Source organism: Eulemur rufifrons, chromosome 29 (assembly GCF_041146395.1).
Source record: "Eulemur rufifrons isolate Redbay chromosome 29, OSU_ERuf_1, whole genome shotgun sequence".
Classification (NCBI taxonomy): Eukaryota; Metazoa; Chordata; class Mammalia; order Primates; family Lemuridae; genus Eulemur; species Eulemur rufifrons.
Genome location: NC_091011.1, coordinates 28,085,497 through 28,107,986, shown reverse-complemented (window position 1 = coordinate 28,107,986; position 22,490 = coordinate 28,085,497). Strand labels below are relative to the sequence as shown.

The 22,490-nt window shown below is 39.4% G+C and overlaps 1 protein-coding gene across 4 annotated transcripts in view; it reads right to left on the bottom strand.

Annotated features, from left to right (window-relative positions):
• Nucleotides 1-22,490, bottom strand: part of OSBPL3 (oxysterol binding protein like 3) — a 153,869-nt gene that overhangs the window by 34,223 nt on the left and 97,156 nt on the right. For 2 of the 4 annotated variants that reach the window (XM_069462543.1, XM_069462544.1), the window contains 5 exons: nt 15,942-16,072; nt 12,826-12,933; nt 6,791-6,925; nt 5,812-5,905; nt 783-1,033 (listed from right to left, as the gene is read on the bottom strand). In XM_069462543.1, coding sequence (XP_069318644.1) covers nt 783-1,033; nt 5,812-5,905; nt 6,791-6,925; nt 12,826-12,933; nt 15,942-16,072 — 719 coding nt within the window. The remainder of the gene's footprint in view (nt 1-782; nt 1,034-5,811; nt 5,906-6,790; nt 6,926-12,825; nt 12,934-15,941; nt 16,073-22,490) is intronic. The other 2 variants (XM_069462545.1, XM_069462546.1) reach the window with 1 other exon arrangement.

Below are 22,490 nucleotides of genomic sequence, written 5' to 3'. Positions count from 1 at the left end.
GCTCATCAGGTAACATATGAGGAGGCAAAAAGAGGGACAGACACCCAATTTCCAAGAACAAAGTCAGCCACAGTCAAAAAAAAAAGGCTGATTTGTCCCTAATCTTAACCCCTGGGGACTTTCTGCCCTCTCCATCCCCACAAGACAGAGAAAGGATGAGGGACACTTCGTAGCACCTTTGAAAGCCAACAACCTGTGATTGGAGGTGACACTGAGTAAAGGACAGAAGGTTGAATTTTTCCAGGATGAGTTTTTGGTTTTTGTTTTTTTAACTTTCTGATATAAAAACCTCCTCTGTGAACTATATTTTCCAAAAACCTAGGAGCTGATGGGACAATTCCAGAAATAAACAAAAACATTCTCAAGGGAAATTTACCCTGGAGGAGAAAAACAGCTCGAGAAATTAAATTCTGTCCACCCAGGGGTAGTAAAAATAAACACGCAGACAGCCTTAAAGACATGTTTTCCAGCCAGGCGCGTCAGAACAATCGGATGGAAGGTTTTTGGAGAAAGAGAAAGCACAGAACCACAGAGCAGAACTACCTCAGGCGAAGGCCACCACAGAAGCCCCCACCCTTGTGGCAAATCCCGACACAGTGAGTGGCAGAGGAGAACCAGACATCGCCAAGAAATGAACCCACGGAAGAAGCAATCAAAAGGAAACCAGAGGGGAGGAGAGCTGCCTCTCGGCTCTGCGCGTGTGGGCTCTGATGGGCCCGCGTGAACAGCCTGTGGCTCAGGGACAGAGGTTGGACAGTGACATTGGAAGGTGGATTCCTCACCATCCTCTCCAGGGGGTTGGGAATGTGCGCGGCCTTGTCCAGAAGCTCGCTGTACTCCAGCTCCTCGCAGAGCCTCTGCAGCGTGTTCAGGGGCTCATTCAACTCCACCGGCATGGCCACCTTGGACAGGTCCTTCCCGATGTTATTCCTCAGGATGTTCCACAGGCTGATGTTGCTGGTGTTGGGGCAGGGTGCCGGCAGGCACGTTCTTCTCTTGGACTTTGCGAACCCACCACTTTCGAGAACAGGCCCTGCATGAAAGAGAGACATGGTTGTCTCTACAAAGCTTTTTATTTTACTCTATTATGTTTTAGAAATCTGTGAATAAAACCCTTACCTAGCAAATACTCGATTTTACTATTAAACTCAGTTATCCAGCATATGACTGGAAGTCAGAACATAAGCAAGAGAATTCTGAGCAGTTAAATAGCAAAAATTACATGCACTAAAACTCAAGGACTTTAGTCACAGAGAGGCTCTCAAGTTTCTGCTCAAAAGCAAGTTCCTGGTAGTTCATATATGCTTAGAATAAAACTGGAAATTAGATGTCTATGCCTATAGCAGGTTACTGTGTATAAAAACTTATAAACTAAGCTTTAGGAAAATCCTTTCAAAATCTGATAAAAACAATTGTGCTTATTATAGGAATATTATATAGGAAATAATAGTCATTCATTATTCCACCACCCCCAAATCATAGCCATATATTTTAGAATATCTTCATTTAGTATTTTCTCCATCGATATAGTTCACACTGTATTTTTCATGTTCTACTTATTCAGCTAAGAGTATTTTTTCCATGTTATTTAATACGCTCCTAAATCATTTTTAATGACTGTGAAAATATTCCATGTTGTAGATATGCCATAATTTATTGAATCATTCATCTAATGTTGGACTTTTAGATTTGTTTCAATGTTTTGTTATGATGCAAAAAAACAAAGCCAACAAACAAAAAAACCAATAGTGAGTATTCATACGCTTAGATATTGGCCCGTATCTCTGATTATTTTCTTAGGATACAAAGAAGTAGGATTACTATGTCAACAACTATGTTTTTAGACTTTCAATTCATATGATCCGACTGCTCTTCAAAAAAGCTGTGCTGATTTTCCCATTTAGGGTAACAGATGTGAATGTCCGTCCTCTGAGGCATTTCCTGGCTTCTCATTGTTTATTTTACATTTTTATACAACACTGTTAGGTGGGCAGTGTTATCTCCTTATTTTAACTTTCAAAATTTTAAAAATTTCTAGTATGGCTTGGAGTGTTTTCTTCTTTGGAATCTTTCTTCTTTGCTGAATTGTCTGCTTTCCTATCTATGTATTAAAACCATAACCTTTTGTTTTCATATTTGTTTTACAATTTAATCTCCATTTGGCATTTACCTTTAAATTTAGTCCATGGAATTCTTTTTTTTTTATGACAGAGTCTTGCTCTGTTACCTGGGCTAGAGTGCCATGGCATCAGCCCAGCTCACAGCGACCTCAAACTCCTGGGCCCAAGCAATCCTTCTGCCTCAGCCTCCTGAATAGCTAGGACTATGGACATGCACCGCCATGCCCAGCTAATTTTTTCTATATGTTGTTAGTTGTCTGGCTAATTTCTTTCTATTTTTAGTAGAGATGGGGTCTCGCTCTTGCTCAGAGCTGGTCTCGAACTCCTGACCTCGAGTGATCCTCCCACCTCAGCCTCCCAGAGTGCTAGGATTATAGGCTTGAGCCACTGCGCTCAACCCCGTGGAATTTTTTAATGAATGAAACACACACATTTTAGGGATATAAATGTATCAATCTTTTCCTTTGTTTCATGCTCTGAAATTCCTTTCCCATCTCAAATGTGCCTATTTTCAAATGAAATCTTTTGCATTACACCAATATATTCTACTAGTATGTATTTATTTATTAGGCATAAATATTTAACATTTAGTCATTATAAAGTCAATCACTGTGAAAAGAGAGACAGCTTTGATGAATAGAGTAATATGAAAATGGAGTCACACCATGCAATCTCATGTTAATCTAAGCATCCAATTAATTTTTGAATTTGGTTTAATTGCTTAATATGGGCAAAATCTGACACAGGTAAGTAGTTGAAAATGATAGTCATTTTAAAAAAACACTTTCCATGTAGTCTCAAAATATTTTCTTTCATTACACTAATCTAAATTTTGAAAGAATGCTACTCTACCACCAATACTACTAATGGCTAACACACATCTTGCTTTTGCTTGTCTTCTAAGTATTTTGCATGAATTAGTCACATTTATTCTTTATAACTACCTTTTTTTTTTTTTTTTTTTTTAGACAGAGTCTCACTCTGTTGCCCGGGCTAAAGTGCCATGGCGTCAGCCTAGCTCACACCAACCTCAAACTCCTGGGCTCAAGTGATCCTTCTGCCTCAGCCTCCCAAGTAGCTGGGACTACAGGCATGCCCCACCATGTCTGGCTAATTTTTTTTTGCATGTATTTTAGTTGTCCAGCTAATTTCTTTCTATTTTTAGTAGAGACGGGGTCTTGCTCTTGCTCAGGCTGGTCTTGAACTCCTGAGCTCAAACGATCCACCCGCCTCAGTCTCCCAGAGTGCTAGGATTACAGGCATGAGCCACCGCACCTGGCCTTATAACTACCTCTTGAAGCAAACAATATTACTATCCTCATTTTACAGATGAAGAAAATGAGGCACAGAGAAGTAACTTGTCCTAGATCACATAGCCCGTGAATGGCAGAGCCAGGGTTAACTGAGGAAGTCTAGTCCCTGAATCCATATTCTTAACCACTTAACTTCCTCATAGCCCCAAGCGAAGTAACAGATTCTAATATGCACCCAGTGATATTATGGGGAAGAAATTAATAGGAAACACTCTAAATACCTCGTGTTTACTATAAGCTCAGAGAAATTCTAGAATAACAGTGTATCAAGACCTTGATCCAATCCCATTTCCCAGTGTAGGCAAAACGGTGCTTTGGGACATAAGGATAATTTCTACATCCCATCTTTTCAGTCTAGTATTGATGTTTAGAAATATCATGCCCCTCCTCAGAGAATTTCTGTGAAGAACTGGAGGACACACATTTCCAGTATTCAAATACGGACAAAGAAGAAGACTGGGTTTTGTCTAGTGCTTGTTCAAGCTAAGGCAACGTCGGTTAGCCAGCAAAACAGCTGTGGAAAAAGACAGAACCAGCCCTAACCTCCTTCCTATAAGCTTCTCCTGGCTGCTGTCAACTCAGCACAGTCAGTCTTAGGTTCTGCATCATGTCCTCTCTTTTCAACTTTGACCTCTGAACACTCCATTCACTCTGGGCTCCCCTTGGCTCCCTGTCTATGGCCTCAAAGATGGAAGACTTAAGCATCTGTCATTCTTCCTCATCTACGGTGGGAGCACCAGTTTAGTGTGTGTACTCTTTGCCAAGTAAGTATTGTTCCTTCATTTTTCTTTCCATTTGCCTCCTTGTTTTTCTAAAAAAACAAATAGCACATGAACTTGCACCTGTATTTTTGGCCTTCTCCACTGAACCCATTGGTTCTTAAATTTTGCCACCAAAGGGTTCATCTCCCCAGAAACATTTCAAACAAAATACACAGCATGATGACCATCTTATGCCTAGCAGGAGGGACACTGAAAGGATGCTACTTCAGAGCGTGGTAAAATTGCCTGCTTTTTTTCCTATATTGTAGTCCCCCAAAAGGCAGCTCTTTAGCATTCAAAGAACAATTCATCATAGTTCACACATACTTACTAAGCTGGGGAACACTGAAATATCAAAAAGGTATCTGACACGGAATGTGTCCTCTGTGTAGATATGAAAATAGGTGGTCCTTTAAGTATTCAACGCATGGTGCAGACAAACCCAGAGACCCCAGGGCACAATGAGTACCAAGACTGGGAGTATTTGATTCTACAAAGACCCATGCAGACGACAACTGTCCAGTTGGGCAGATTCTTTTAAAGAGCACCTTCCTAGACAGGCTTCACTCTTCACCCTGCCTACTGACATTCTAAATTAGAACTGTCTGAGGGCTAGCCAGATACTCCAGGTACCCCACAGTTTGAACTAGCACTATGAAATACCTTTCCTGCCCATCATTTTCCCTCTTGGGATCAATCAGTAATAAAGGGACATCTTAGGATAACTTGAGGGGTCCCTACTTCTAGGAGGTAGCAGTTTGTTACTTTAAAATTTCTTATCTTGAAGAATCTGAAGCTAAATTACCTCTTAGACAAGACGTTTCATTATATAAGCCCTATCAAATTCCTAGATTGTAAAAACCCTGAGATATCTAAAGCAAAAATCTATATTCTAATATATCTGCAGAGAGACCAAAAGGGATATCTGTTGCATTATTTTTTAATATTTACATGATAATCGGTATAGCTTTATAAAATAAAAATTTGCATGAACAAATTTATTTGAATGAATACATCTTTCACATGTGGGTGCTGTCTCCTTACCTGGCTTATAAAACCCTGTGGGTAGGGATCGTGTCTTAATTTCCTTATGTAGTACTAGCTATAGGTCTCTGCTTGCAGCAGGTACTCTGTACAGGAGACCCTTGAACAACACAAGTTTGAACTGCGTGGGTCCACTTATACTCAGATTTTCTTCCACTCTCCCACCTCCAAGAGAGCAAGACCTACCCCTCCTCTTCCTCCTCAGCCTACGCAACACAAAGACAACAAGGATGACCTTTATGATGATCCGCTTCTGCTTAATGAATACTAAGTAGATTTTCTCTTCCTTATGATTTTAACATTTTTTCTCTAGCTTACTTTATTATAACAATACAGTATATAATACATATACAAAATATGTGCTAATCAACTATTTATGTTATTGGTAAGGCTTCCGGTCAACAGTAGGCTATTAGTAGTTAAGTCTCTGGGGAGTCAAAATTTATATGTGAATTCTTGACAGCAAAAGGTGTTGGTGCCTTAACCCCCACATTGTTTAAGGTTCAACTATATATGCTTACTAGTATTCTGTGAAAATCCAAATTTTCAGAGGTCAAATAATGTAAATCTTACCCAAGGTCTGTCTCTCATTATCTAAATCATTACTGAGGTTGTCTAAAGAAAGATTATCACTTATGTCGCTGACGTAGGAATCATCATCAGAAATCTACAGGAAAGAAGAAATAACATACAACAGCGTAAGAGGAAACAAGAGGCAGATTTTCATAAAACCCTTATTCCTAATGATCACACATTTTGAGTGCCACATTACAAATCTATAGAAACACTGTTGGATGCTATTTTCATAGAGGTCCATACACCAATCTGCCTAGGAGGTGTTCACAGCAAATGCCTCTTATTAAAATGCTTATAAATTCTTGATTGGCTCTTGCAAGGAAAACAGCAAGTAAACTCAAGATTTTTGTTATTATAAAAACTCTTATTAATTCAGACTGCATTTTTAGAATTTGTCAGTGTTTGAGTAGAAGGAGGTAAAATTTGTCTTTGAACTATTTGTGAAAAAAAAGACTCTTCTATGGGAATTAATGCATAAACAAGATTACTACTTACTTCTATATTAAGGGATAAAATTGTTAGCACACACATACAGCAATGTTAACTCATACCTGCCTATTTAGGAAAGTATAATTTTTATGTATTAAGTTAAAACAAATTATGTATTATAAATTAATATAGCTCAAATTCTATGACAAAATATATAAGATGCTAATTTTTTTCTCTGTACTAGAAATATTACATCATTAAATAGGTAGAAGTCAAAATTATTAATTTGTACTTGAAAAGAAGTGAAACAAGTCAAGTAACAGAAACAAAAAAATAATCAACAGCCTCTACTTTTACAACTTTTTTCTTCTAACATTGTATCATTTTGTACTTTTTGGGTGTGACTTATGAGAGGACTGTCAGAATATAATTATGGAAAGAGGCTGTTGAGTTTAGTGTTTCTAAATATGGACGTTTCCTGAACAGGTTAACAAACAAAGAAACAAAAGAGATTTCTGAGGCACCTAACTGAAAACAGTGCTCAAACCTCATTTTCTGAAGAGCTTGGAGATAACAGAACTTCCTGAGCGTCAAAAAACTCTGACAGGGAGTCAGTGATGGAGAGTCTACTCTCGTTGGAAAGTTGATGAACTAGAGCTCTATTTTCATCTCTGGAGTTTTCCTGTTTGAAGAACAAAAACAAAAAAATGCATATACTTCGGAACAGTCTCAAGAGAAGCAAAATAAACAAATGATTTAGTTGCATAATACACGAGGTCACAGGCCCATGCAAACAAGCAACTCAAAGCAGAGGTCAGCTCCAACAATGAGGAGAAATAAGCCTCACGCAAAACAAAAAGAAACATGAAGTTCTCCCCAAATGGACACCTCACTTACAGGCACCATTACTACTGTTCACACACATGCAACAAATCGCAAAACAAAAAATGACCATCCAGGTCACTCTTTGTTCCGTTTAAAGGGGGAAAAATTCCAGCGCTCTCTGAATCATATCCTTTTATTCTCTACCACTGCTGGATGTTTCTTTTCATCCTAAAATTTGCTCTGAATTGCACCGAAGACATGTCCTTGCATGCCTGGATCAGAGCAACATAGCTTTCTTCTGCCTCTGTGCTCTCTCAGAGGCCAATATGCTGCTTTTGAGCCATCCCTTGACAAATAGTGTGTTTTGGTCCAGAAGTGCCCCTGGTGGCAGATCATTCATTATTTATGGATGAATGCCATACATTCTCTTTGTCTGTCTCCCTCCACCCACAATGACTCTTCAAGGGAAGGAAATCCTCACTCCTCTCTCTAAGCCTCCATATAAACAGCACAACAGAATGTCACTATTTTCTCATCTGGCATGGCCCCTCCATTCTCCACTCCACTGGGTCTCAACTTTCCCTTTGGGAAAGGCCTAAATACTTTGGGAGTGTATTTTCTATTCTGTTTGGTAAGTGAAAATTCAATCAACTCAATAAATTGAGCAAACGATTTGTAGAGTCCTGAGCTGGCCACGGAGGGAGACAATAATGACCGAGATAAGGTTTTCTGGCCAGAATGAGTGGTGTGGAGAATGCACCCAACACACGCCAGACCTAGACTGTGGAATAGACAAAGTGCTGCAGAAACAGAGAGGAAGGGGAGATGGATTCTGATTAGGAGCTTTGGTATGGAGAGGGCTTCACAGAGGTGACACCTGAGGAAAAAGAACAGATTCAGGACAAGATGACTCGATTCGTTTGAAACAGAGTAGGTTATTCCCCTGACTTTCCCAACTGCTCACATTTTTCACTGGGCTGGTAAAGGAGTTGCTTCTCTATTATGTATCTGATAAGCGAGTCCCAGAATAATTTGGGGGACAAAGGTTAAGGCAGATTATGGTTCACTAAGAAATTTTATGGGTTCAGGATATCCTCCCCAGTCTCATAAACATGTTACAGCCAAGCAAGGGATACTGTGACAAGAGAACCACAGATTTTCATAATTAATCAATCAACGGCAAGTGGTCCCTTTATGAAGTGTTTACTTCAGAAACACATTGAAATATATATCCCTTTCCTAAATCAGTCACCTGCCCAAGGTATTAAAGATCCTACTCATGTTAACACTCATGCAGCCTTCCGAAAAGCAAGCTTCTTCTCTACCCTAACCAAGAGATCACTTTAGAATCTGTAAGTGTCACAACTGTCATCTTCAAAGAAAAGGCCTCTTTTCTCAAAGGAGCCAGGCACAAAGCTATTGATTTGGAGGACACCGTAGAGAACAGCCCCTTTAATGCTCACGTAAACAATGGAACTGTCCTGTGTCTTTGGTGTGCTCCTGCCACATAAGAAGCTCATGATTTATTTACTTGTCCTACTCATTAATTTATTACGAGTCACTGCTGCTCTCTAGCTTTCTCCTAAACGAATGGGTCAGAAGGATTTCCCGGCTGACAAACACAGAAAATAATCCTCCCCAGCACAGTGCCTTGAACAACTCACAACCTCATTTGTTAAACTATTAACCTAGTTTCAGTTCAATTCAATAATTTCCCCTCATGTTCGTAATGCATGAGTGATTGTTTATTGTTTACATTGCAAAAAGTTAAGTAAGCAGAGACGAGGGAAGAGAATGCTCATAATCCAATCATGCTAAAACAACCACGTTAATGAGCATTTTGACACATTTCTTTCTAATCCTTTTTATACATGTAGGTTGGCTTTGTTTTGAAATAATTGTAATCATACTATTTACATAGATATGTAATTTTATAAGCTTCTCCCAAACAATAACAAAATAGATATTTTCAAAATTAAAATGTGTTCTGAGGATAAAAGTAATATGTATTCAAAATAAAAAATACTGAAAATATAAATAAAATATTTATTACTTCAAGTCCAATTGCCTAGATGTGGTTCCTACTAACCTGTTGGTGTATTTTTTTTGCATTAAAATATTTGTGTATAGATTTTAATTTGAAAAATTGGGATCGAACTGTACCTAGTCTATATATTATCTGCTATATTCACTTAACATTATATTGTGACTATTCTCCCAGACCACTAAAATCTTTAAGACGATGAACTTTAATTGATAGATATTACATGTATGTATGATAGGGTTACAATTCCCTTTACCGGAAATTAAGGGAGTTTCCAAATCTGCAAAGGTGGTGTGAGCATGTTTGTAAATATGTCTTCACTTTATCTCATTATTTCTTAGAATTAATATTCAGAAGTAGAATTATTAAAAACATTTAAGGCAAAATATATATTTTTTAATCACATCAACAATAACCCCTATTTTTTCTACATCCCTATATTAAAGACACTGAATATCATAATTTGTAAAAATGTTTGTGCTAATCTAATTGTTTTCATTTTCATTAGGCTGAGCATTTTTTCCTTTTAAAAAACAAGCTGTCGAGATGTTAATATGGGGAGAGGCTGGAGGGTGCATGGGACCTTCCTCTGTATGTCTTTGTACTTTCCTAAGAATGTGTATTGTGAAATAAAAAGTAAAAAAAAAATGAACAAAACCCCACAACAATCTGTATTTGGGTTTTTTTGTTTGTTTGGTTGGGTTTTTTTTTTGTTTTGTTTTGTTTTGTTTTGTTTTTGGTGAGTTATGTCCTTTTTCCATTTCCATATTGAGGTCTTAAGTTACTTGATATTATTTGTTTATTGTTTACATATTTAAAACATTATGATTGATTTAGCATTATCTAAGTCTATCATTTTCACTGAAAATATTTTTCCCAGTTTATTATTTGCCTTCTAATTTCCTTATATACCCTACTTTTTTCCTAAAAAAAAAAAATAGTCAAATCTAGTCAACATTCCTTTCATAATTTTTTCTCTTGCTCTCCCCCAATCCTTCCTACTCTAGCAGTTTGATAAATATTTAAATCAATATTTTTCAGTTTGAATTTTTATATTTAACTTGAATTCACTGGTGATTCACTTTAGCATGAAATGGAAAGATTTAAACTTCTTTCTAAATTGCTTTGGGCTGCATCAACCTAATTTATTGAATAAACTATCTCTTTCCCATTTGGTTTTTGATGCCTTTTCCACCCATATACTTATTTCTGGTTTGGTATATCTATCCACTTTATATAGCAGGGTGATGCTATTGAGAAAACAAGTATTTTGGCCTCATTGATGTTAAATCTCAGCTCTGTCTCTTACAAGCTGTGTGTCTGAGGGAAGTTATTTAACCTCTCTGGGCTTTAGTTTCCTTGTCTCTAAAATGAAACCACCACCACTTACCTCATGGAGTAATGGTTGGGACTCTGTGAGATAATGCATTCAAATGCATGTGGGACATAGTAAAGAGGTAGGCACTTAAAAGAAGTTCCCTTCTCGTTCAGATTTTTCTTTAAAGTTCTGCCTTTCTTAGTATATTAAATGGACTTTAGATGTAGTAGGACGTTACCTCCAAAAGTCATTTGGCTTTTCATTTGGAATCTAAAATAACATAAGATAATCTAAGAACTAACAACCTGATCGTATTAAATCTTCATATTCAGGAATATAAAACTGGAAGACTTTCTGATAGCAAAGGGGGGATTTTTGAATTCCAGTAGCCAGATCCAACACCAAAGACAAGTAATTTGTGCAGCTAAAGAAAAGCTAACAGAGTAAGTGAAGAAAGTGAGTGGTCCTAAAAACAGAGCACCTTGGGCTGACCCCACTGTCGGGGACTGTCATGCCCCTACAGAGTATTGGCCGTGCCTGGGAACCACCTAAAATAAACCAGAGTCAAGTTTTCAGTCTGGGAGGCCATTTCCACATATGCTCCTACTTATTTCCTGAATGCAACAATAGCTTTTCCCTTGTTGGGAAAGGTAGCCTGAGTCACTCAGTGAAAGAAAGAATAAACTATGGGAAACAGAAAATCTCTCAGAGAGGAAATAGATAAATGAGACAAATGTACCATTGACTGGAGACTCAAGAAGGCTGTCTGAGAAGGTGTGAGTTTGAGGATATTACCCCTCAAGGACAGCTTTTATGCTTTTTAAAGCATTTATGCTTTCAAGTATGTCACTTTCAAGATCAGTTAAAAAATATGCATTTTAAAAGACTTGTAATTTTGGTTTCCTTTCCAAAACGCAAATAGTCCCAAGTATACATGCTGAGCATAAAGTCATAAAACATAAATGAAGCTTACCTACTTAATTTGTTAAATAGATAAATGTAATTTATGTAAAACTACTACTTAAAAAGTGAGTACCGTTGGGAAACATGCACAAAACTCTGGAGAATGCCATGGTGCTTTGCAGCAAACCACCCTCAATGATGGACGGTCATGACCATGACTGGGCTCTGCTTCTAGCAAATATGCAGATTCAAAAGAGGACCCATCCAGGCCTAAAATTAAGGCCACCATAAGTAAAGTGTAGGTGCTCAATCCTGCAAGTGACAGCTTATGGCTGTGCTAAAATAACTGAAAAGTAATCTCTTGGGGTAGTGCAACTGTAGAGAAATTTCACACTCAACCACTGTCATGCGAAACGGAAGTAATAAGAGGCTTGGGGGCCTCTGCAGAGAGAGGGCGACTCTCATGGGATGAGATGGTCCCGTCCACTTGTGGCATAGTCTGGACTTCAAAGAGGCCTCGCAGTCTATGTACTGACTGACTTCGGACTCAACTCTCCTCGTCACCCCACACAACAGCCTCCCAAGGAGTGAAAGGACTGCGTGAGGGTTTGTTTTCTTTGAGGACAGGAAAAGAAGGAAGAAGGATTATGATTAAACATGACAAACTTCTTTTAAAAATGTACATAAACACACACCCCTTGTCTATTACCTTCCTTAGTTTTTATTTTAAATGTACTCAGTCTCATAAATTTGTTAATAAAAAATTTAGCACATCTGAGGCAGGTATATACATATAAAATATAACTAAAAACGTTTTTACTTTCACTAACTCTTTCCTACTTATTTTTTGAGTAAATTCACTTGTATTTTTCTGAAATTTCTTATTTTAAACACATTCAGAGACCATTTTGGATAAACATCCCACGTCTTCAGAAAAGACCTTTTTACAGACCAAGATAACTTCAATTGTAATGCAATTATTTTTTTCCCCTCAAAGTGTACAGCTGTGTTCTATAAAATTAAAAAAAAAAAAAAACATAGGAAGGGGGAAAAGGAGACAGCTGAAAAGAAAGGGTAGAGTGGATCTTACAGAGAGAGCAAACAAAGGACGCAGACAAGGAAGAGGGATACTGTAGGTCAGAGAAATATAGGTTTCTTCAGGAATCAACAGGAGAAAATGTGTGTTTCTCTATAGCTCCCACTCCACTAACACCTAGTGAAACGGGCGATACTTAGGAGGGAAATGGGCTGAAGAAATGCAAAAGGAAGAAGAGTTCTGGGGAAAAAGCAGTTTACAAGTACAATTAGCAGCATACTCTCAAGACAGCTTCTGCGACCCCAGCCCCTGCGGCCGCCGTGGCCAGCACCCAGGGGAGGAGATGTACACATCACTCGTGAGGGTGAAGCAGGGAGGCCGTGCAACTGGACAGAGGATGTCATGGGAGGGGGGGTGACGGTCAAGGAGATGTTACCAGACAAGAAACCTACCCACCTCTGCCAGATTGTCCCCCGACTTGGCGACAGCGGGGGTGTCGAGGAGCAGAGACTCGGCATGGATTCTGCGTAAGCGTTCTTTAAGGTCTGTGTTTTGTGCTAGGGCCTGGAACATGTTAAAAATAGTGGGGCTCCGTTAATAAATGGATGTCTCCGAAAAGCACAGCAGTGGGCCCAGCAGGAAAGATCTCTAAGAGCCTGATAAACCTCTCAGTGATGGAGCCCTGAGAGGGTACTTTCTGGACTTTTCCCTTGAATGCTCACCCAACAGGACACTGGTTCTGAGATGCCTGGGAGATAGCAAATAGGAAACTCTGGAAATGATGCTCCTTCTCTAGTCTCATTTCCAGACAGGGAAGGAGGGTTAGTGAGGGCAACAGAGAGGGAAGTCACAGACACCGTCAGTGACTAGGGTTTTAGACTAGGGTTTCCACGGCATCTCCGCCTTCTTCCCAGTTGTCTGTAGTCTCTTTGGCCAACACCCTTCTCCCTTCAAGGAAGAGGGAGTCTCACCCTTGAAAAAGATGCGGCTCCTGGCCCCTTATATCTGAGCATCTTTCAATGTTATTATCACACCCACTGAATAAGATCTTAGGAAGTGTGCTGAGAAGCAGGACTTTGTTAAAGATTAATTTTATTCTTTTCAAATATAGGTATCAATTATTTTATTCATTTTCAGGACTAAGGCAATTTATTTAAAAATAAATAAATAAACAAACCTCACTTACCTGCATGAGGGCTTAAGGCCCATGGCCCTGGGAATGGGTTAATGTGAAAAGTGAACAAATACGAGACCACCCAGACCTCTTTTCTATTCCCCTGGGCAGGTCTCATTCCCTGTGTCACCCTCTCAGTTAGGAGGGAACTGGCTCAAAGGTAAAGGAAAATGTTTCGTTCACGCTAATATTCCTGTGCATTTCAGACCACCTGCTCTCCAATGGTCTGTCTGTGGAAGGGGACAGATTCTCTGGACAAATTCTCCCCAGACACTCCCACAAACAGCTCCATGGTGCTTGCACACAAATCCAGCCCGTCTGTCTGTCTTCCTGCCTCTCTTCCAAGAAGCTCTGAGCTGTCCCCATCCATCAGGGCCAGCAGGGCCCTGCTGAGAGCATAGAAGGACGTGGTGCTGCCTAATCCACTGGCTGGCTCTCTCATAGGGATTCCTGCTTTATTTTTCAGTAGCCACAGCGTGTATGGGTTATTTGAAAATCCTTGAGGACCATTTAAGAAACATTGCACTAGAACCAGGATCGCTCAACCGCAAATAACAGTCTCTCTGGAGCACACTTTATTCTGGCCAATATGTTGCTGGGATGGTGGCTAGAATCTTAGTAAAGCCTGAAAATGTGTTAACTCAGTAGCTCCTATTTCCTTTGCAAGCCACAGGCAGAAGAAAGAAACATACCAAGACTGCACAGACAGCACCAACATATCCATTCTGATAGCTCTGATGGGATTCTAAAAATTGTATCTTTAAAAATCATGCATCCAAGCCAAAAAAGGAAAGAAAAGATCATTCCGTTTTATCTGAAGTTTCCAAAATCACCAACATGGGTGAGAGTATAAATTCCTCAGTGAAGGTGAGAACAACCTTGGCCTAAGATAGCCCAGCAAATGGGTCTCAGTGGCCGTACAGGCAGATTAACAAGAGACGGCCAGACTTCCAGCAGGGGGAGGGCAGGGAGAGCAAGGCCATGGGGAGACGGACTTTTAGGAGCCCATCAGAGATACCTTCTAAATGCACTAAAAGCCAACCTAGAAATGCTTTGTACCATTAAAAAACTTAAAAAAAGAAAAAGAAAGAACCACTTTGCTCCTCTCACACCGAAGAAACACCCAGTGTGTGGCCAGCAGTCCACTACAATCCAAAAGCGGGTGTTTCTATGTCTGACTTTAAGATGACATCAAGACTCTCCTTTACACATGGGCTAGGCCAACGTTATTTTTAATCTCTCTCAAAGACAGCGTACTTGGAATGGTCCATAAGTGAATATTCCTTAAATATTCTACAACTATATGTGCTACTGGTAAAAGATTTTATCATTAACATCACACCAAGAACATTACTTTTCTCAGCAACATGATGAATAGAAACTATGAATGGACACTTCCTAGTTCTTTCAATGACCGCATTGGCTTCTGGTAACAAGATCCTAAAATTCGCCATCTCCCTTACCTGACCTGAAATAGAAAATTCAGTATTGCTCCAGGTGGGGATTTCCTATGTGCACATATGCTTTCTCTTTTTAAAGTAGGAATTTCAAAGCAAAAAGAGCAAGTAAGTATGCTATTTCAAAAGTTTTCTAGCCTCTTGACAAACACAGGGTGGAAAACCAGACAATTTCAGCTACTCAAATAGGGTTAGGACACAGCACTTCACGGAGCCCAGCTATTCTGAGGAATAAATTGAAACTGATGAAAAAGAGGAAGGAGTGACAGGATGGCATACTGAAACACATCTGGGGCGTCGACAGTGATTTTTCTGTCGTTAGGAAGGCACAATGACTGCCTGACAGACACTCCTGTATGACTCATCTCTTTGTGCCACGGGGTTGGGGGGAGCTAAATGTTTTGTACCATCTAACCAAATAAAATAACTCTGCATGTCTTTGAAAAAGCAGTAAATAGGATCAGTGCTTTGCAATAGAGAAGATAAGAGTGTGAATTGGAAATTTTGCTCTGCCACCTGTCATTTGGAAAAATCAGTCTAAGCTAGCGGTGTCTTGGGGCCACAAAACCTCCTCCAAACTGTCAGATTCTGTAAGCTTTAACAAACAAGTGTCTGTAAGACACACACACACAAACATACAAAGTTTTAGAGACAGAGAAAAATTAAGATAAATCGGAGGAAACCAAACTTAAAGAATCTAACATTTAGTAAAATATCAGCTACTAAGATTTGAGGTAGGCCAAGTGTTGGTATTTCAAATAAGCAGATCTGATAAAGGTTAGAATACAATTTGAATAATTTGTTTGGTTTCCTCCTGAATTTTCAACACAGACCATGACAAGAATGAATTTTCAACACAACCGTGGAAGTAAAAGATACAAAAAACTTCATGAGCCTGGACACATTTTCAGGCATTTCTGTGACACAGACATGTAACTTACGGATGACAGGGCATGCTTCAGACCAATGACCTGAGCCGAAGGGGAGGACGAGGTATCCTGCTCCATCAGCTGCCTCAGTTTCTCTCTCTCCGTTGACATGATATTAAAAGCTGACCTTAAAGTGAAGTAGACTACAGAGATATAATCATTACAAAAAGGAATAAAGGAAGAAGCATAATTAAAAACGAAATACAGAAAAATTAATGTCTTATAAACAAATTTAGAAAAGTAATAGCCCCAAATATGTTGAGCGCAGCAAATGTACACAATACCTTGACTGTTAACATAAAACACACTGGCAAAGTACAAGACCAAGAGTGCACCCTACGGTAAACTGAGGACTCTGGGTGATGATGGTATGTCAGCGTAGGTACATAGATTGTAACAGATGCACCACCCTGGTGTGGGATGCTGACAGTGAGACAGGCTGTGCCTACATGGGGGCAGGGAGTTTATGGGAAGTCTCTGTACTTTCTGCGCTCAATTTTGCTGTGGACCTAAAACTGCTCAAAAAAATAAATTGTATTAAAATTAACACACATACACACACATTCGCCAATTCTAAGGTTTGGTGTTTCAAATAAGCAGATCTGATGAAAGGTTAGAATAAAATTTGAATAATTTATAATTTGAATATATATTCAAATTCAAATATATATATAATTTGAATGTGATTTGAATAATTTATCCACTATAACATCTCATGAGTTTATGACTTATCATCAAGATATTTTGACACTTAGACTGTGCTTCTGGATTTTCAACCACCAGCTTTTAGTTTTGTTTGTATCCCCAAAGACTGGAAATGATTAAGAACAAAGAGTATTGGTTATCAGGAAGAAAATGCAGCAGAAAAACTAGCCGGCACCTTACCAGGTGATCAAAATTCATTACAAGTGAGAGGCAGGTGGACTGTGTGCCTTTGGGTATGATACCCAGAAAAAGACACATCATCTCTGTTGTATGTCAGCCAGGGATCAGCAATCTGAATTTGATCATGAGGAAACATCAGACAACTCCAAGATGAAGAATGTATTTTTTAAATTGTCCTGTAGTCCTCAAAAGTATCAACTTTACAAAAGAGAAAGAAAGGCTGAGGAACCGTCATGCTAAAGAGGCATGACAGTGAAATGCCATGATGATCATGGACCAGATCCTGTATTCAAGGGGAAAAATGGTGTAAAAGGACATTATTGGGATAATTGACATTTGAATATGGAAGGTAGAATAGATAAAAATATTAATAGTTTCAATGCTACGTTTCCTGAATATAATAACTATACTGTGGTTAGGTAACAGAATATCCCTATTTCTGTATAGTACAGTATAAAGCCATAAAGAACAACATGATGTATGAATTCTACTCTCAAATGTTTCAGAAAAATGAAAGCATGTGAGCGTGTGTGTGTGTGTGTGTGTAAACGGAGACAAAATAAATGTGGCAAAATATTAAAAACGGTGTGTCTGGGAAAAGGGCATATGGGAGTTCTTTGTATTATTCTTGCCACTTTTCTGTAAGTTTGAAATTATTTCAGAATAAGCTGTAGCCTCCCCTCTTCCTTGCTAGTCCTTCCAGCTGCAAGACCTGGAAGCTCCCACCCCTAGTCCTGGCATTTGGCTTCTCTGTTCACTTTAGTGAGCGTTCAGATACAAGGAGAGCTTAGCACTATTGGGCCTCCAATGCCTCAACTGAAGTTTTAAAAACCATTAATGCATATAGCAAAACAGTCATCAGGTTTTGAGCACATACTGTACAAGTTACCTCCTAGGGATGAGAAAACTGTCATCTACATTATTGATCATGGATATTACATTTGAATATTATCTTTCCAATCTCCTTTATTGTATTTTCCTTGAGAAGGGCAGGAAGAAGGAAGAGACCGAGGTATTTGTCTTCTCAAATGACCTGGCACATTATTAAATTCCACAGCGTTGCATTTTTAGAGGTACTGTTATTCAAGAGTGGCCTACTTAGTAACACAGAAACTAAATAGGCATTATTGACTGACTTCATTCAACAGCAAGGACAACTGAACCTGTCATCGCTGATCTTATCTGGGGTTGTGGCCTTTAGTGATAGACTTAGAGCATCTTCACAAAGTCATAGAACAATAAGCAATCTCTTTGCACACACGCACACACACATACATTATGGTGCCATTTCTGCCAACAGAAGACAGGGTCGATCGGCACTAATTTTCTAACAATGCCTATAAAACATACCTAGCTCCCTGATTTTAACCATGCAACTAACCTAAATAACAGGCAGCACAAGAGTGACCAACAGTTTGGGCTCCACCATCAGCCCTGGATTCTTCCTTGCTCCAGGACCTTGCACAAGTATATCATGTGCCTGAACCCCAGTTTCCTCATTTGTAAATGGAGATAATGACAGCATTTACTCTATAAGATTGTATGAGAATTGAACAAGATAACGCAGGTAAAGCACTTAACCCCATGCACAGTTTGTAATAAATAAGAAATATTACTGCAATAATAATAGTGATGAGGATGACGAAGAAAGAGACATATGAGGATGAAAATGATGATGGCTGCAGTCTTTTGAAATATGGGTAGCAGTTCCAGGAGGATGCTTTAGTCTCTTGCCAGGATGATGCCTGTAAATCTGCACACAGGGTAGAGGGATTGGCCAGAATCTATTGAGCCATAGACGAGCAGGCTCGGGAGGAGAGCACCCAGCCACGCAGTTACTCACTGTGTTTTGTGTCCTATTATTAATAGACAGGCACTCCCCCCTCCACACACACAGAGGGTGCCCAAGGCCATCTCTGTGGGTGCCTGGGGAACTCCCTCTTCATGTCATGTTTATTGCTCAAAATAAAATAAACGTGGCACTCAGCTGGCTGCTACAGTCCCAAATCAATTCCTCTGGTTCCCAGACCCGCAGGTAGGCAAGGCTTTCCACCAAACAAGAAGATTCCTATTTAAATTTTAAAAATTGACAGACTATACACTATTTGTATATTCAAAATGTATAGCTGACGAGATTGTGGGGGGCATAACATAAGCAAAAGGAAACACAGAGTCATTATATTTCATCGTAAGGTGTAAAATGCTTCCTAAATCATCTGACAAAGGGGTTTGGAAGACCAGATCCCCACACCATAAATTTCTTAAATGACTATTAAGGCCCACTCAGAGGACATTAAAACAGTCATTCACAGCCACCTAATGATCCAGCGCACATTGCAGCGATTACGAGGCTGCTTATGGCAGACACATTAATATCAATTGTTAAAGACACAGACTACAAAAATCAGGAACATGCTCTGTGACAAGAATGTTTTCTTACTTATTTCTAAGATGATTCTAAGTTTATCTGAGACAAATAAAAAGCTTAAAAAAATAGAAGATCCAAATGAGTGTATCATATCTATGGGTACCTGATGATAAAAAAAGACACATACAAAGTCTTAGATGCCCAGAGCTACAGAGAACATCAAGGGTCACCAAAGCCACCCACCCCACAGCGCAACCAACCCCTCCCCAGCTCTAGCGTCCTTGCCAAATGCTCCTTCAGCCCATGCTTGTCTGGGCACTCACTTTCTCCTAAAGCAGTACATTCTGCCCTGGGACTTACAAAGTCCTCCCTGTTCTAAGATAACATTTGTTTTCCTGTCCCCTCCTTGTTAAAAAGGAGCACTTCCTCTTTCGTGGGGCATTCAAATATGGGGAGGCAGTTATAGCATCTCTGTTTACTCATCTCCTTCCCAGATGTCATGAGCCATTTCTCAGACCCCCGGCTGGACTAAGAGAGGGGACACAGGCTGAACTTGTAACTATAAGAAACCTTCAGTTGTATCCACAGAATGGAACATAATAAGGCTCATACAGTTGACTCTTGGTGGTCACTACCTTTCATTTCCACAGGCCTCCATGCTGTTCTTTCAGGTAGGATGATGAGACTATCATCATGGAACGTTTGGATAGTGAACACTGATACCGAAGGATAACAGTACTCAACGTGTCCAAGCTCTGCTTCTTAATATGCTCCTCCTTTAGTGGCTTTCGGCATCAGGACAGAGTAAGATCTTGAGGAACGTAGTTACGAACGCCATGGGCACTGCCCCTACAGAAGCCGTGTGGTACAGGGGAAGTAAACCCTGTCACGAGGTAAGCCTGAACTTAAATCCTCCCTCTGCCACTCAGCTGCCATTCAGATTTTGGACAAATCCCGTTTCCACATCCGTATCTGTGGATACTGTCCACATCTCAGGAGTGCTTTGAAGAATCAGAAAACACGAAATCATAGAGCACCCAACACACAGGGGGAGCACTTTCCTTTCCTTCTTAATGGAAACCACATTTTGGGTAAACTTTCTTTAAAATGTTAAAATTCCTAAAATATCTGGGATAATTTACTCTTCTGTAATCTGCTTCCTCTGTTTCAAACCTCACAAAATGTCCATGGTTTTAAAATATTTTCTAATACTTATTTCATCCAAATTGATTTAGACACATTAGGTAATTTTTACTAAATGGTCCTACTTATTTACTGATAATTTAATTGCTTGACACACTTCTGCTGAATTCTAATTTAGGAATAATAGGTAATCTGGCTTACCTTTAGGTCATATATATCTTTTAGCTTTTAATCTATGAACGAGGTATCATCGTAACATACTTGGCTTTTTATTCAATGTGCCCATGAACACAAAATGGTTCAGAAAATGACCACTCAACAGTTACCACTCAACGTAAAGAAAGAACAAAAGAAGTTAGTACAGTTTAATTTTGTTCTTCTTTTAGCTTTTACATTTGTAAGTTAGGAAAAGCATCCCCCAAGCCTCATTTGTTTCCCTCTGAGGCAGAACATGAATATCCACCTCCACTGGGGGCACCTGGCCCCGGCCCCGCCCTATTCCTGGCTTTCCCACCCCTAACCTGTTCTCCACGTTTGGTCATTTCTGTTTCTGCTGCTAACAGAACACTCTCTCACGGAACCTTCTTATAACAATATGGATTCTTTCTACTCAGGGCAAAACAATTAATCATAGAAGATAATTATAGAATTTGAGAGCCAAAGAGTAAGGACAACTACTTTAGGACATTTAACAGGTGAGGCAACTGAGGACCAGAGAGGTTAACCCGTGAAGTCCAAGTCGCACAGCCAGTCAGAGGAGGCCTACTCAGCCGGTATAGAGGGTTAGCGCCAGAAAAGACTTATTATTTACATTGTTTCCTGAAGTATGTTTTTCAGGAACTTTATTTAATTCCAGGATGTTGACAGCTGTTGGGGATTGGGGAAAGGCGAACTTTTCAAATGATATTAAAAATCACCGAGTTACACAAAGCTATTAAGTTTCTTTGCTGCAAGACTTCTCCGGGCCTGTACTATTTAATGTTTCTTGTGTAAATTCAAAGGTATCACAGTCAGCAGTGTTTTCCAAACATTTTCAATCATGAAATTCTTGTTTTGTTTTGTTAAAATATTTTATGGCTACAGGGTTCCATAAAATACATTTTGAGAAACATAAAAGCTAATATATGCAACAAAAACTATTTAAAACTTAGATTTTAATACATTTCATTGTCTGTTTGCTTATGTGTGTGTCAACATACACACAAAGCTAGAAACATGAGTTAGTGAGAACTAGTTCAATGACATGCCATAAAAATCAAATTCACAGTCTATAATACATAACAAGAACTTTTAAAACTAGGCTGGGTATATATTCTGGCCTACCATTTGGTCTATAAAACCGGGAGAATTCAGATGCATTTGACAAGTTGAAGGTCTCACAGACTATGTTACATCAGTGGAATTCTTGCCTTTAGTTCAGCTGCTTTGGAATTATAGTCCATAGAATAGTGACACAGTCAAGAAGGTACAGAATACAGTGCCAGTAACAAAACCAGGCTTACAGAGGAAGAAAGGTCAAGTTGCTTCAAGTCTGGATGTATGGAAGTGAGAAAGCACTTGAGGTCACAGGCTTAGGGCAAACCTGCCTTTTTTCTGTGAGGCTCCTGAATTATCCAGCCTGTGTATAAGAGAGGCCCTGAATGAGGAAAAGGAAGATCTTTCTGTCTACTCAAGTGTACTTTAAAACCACAGGAATGAAACAAAGCTCGTTAGGCTGCCTGTGGAATTCGCTGTCAGTAAGCCCACGGGGCTCAGGCTGTTGTTGAATAAGCACACCTGGCCCTTTCTCCACTACAAACCTTGGCCTAGTCTAGGTACGTTTTTACAAAGCCCAAAAGACGAAACATCTGGCTGGGGCCCATTATGGGTTTTCAACAAGGTGGAAGCCTCTGCAGGAGGACTGGATCAATGGCCCCACTGAATATGGCAGCCTCTGTCCTGCTGAGCAGGCAGCCTCTTCAATGCAGGGAAAATTCAGAACATTTCCTTTTTGCAGGGAGACGTTATCTTCTCGTTTTTAAAAAGACAGTTCCTGTTATTAAAAAATAATGGTATTTTATAGAAATCTCCTCCTCCAAAACCTAAAAAGCCCCAATTAAAATGGATTCTTTTAATACAAGAGAATGCCCAGAGGAGTGTCTGAAGAGCATTTAAAGGGTGGGCCG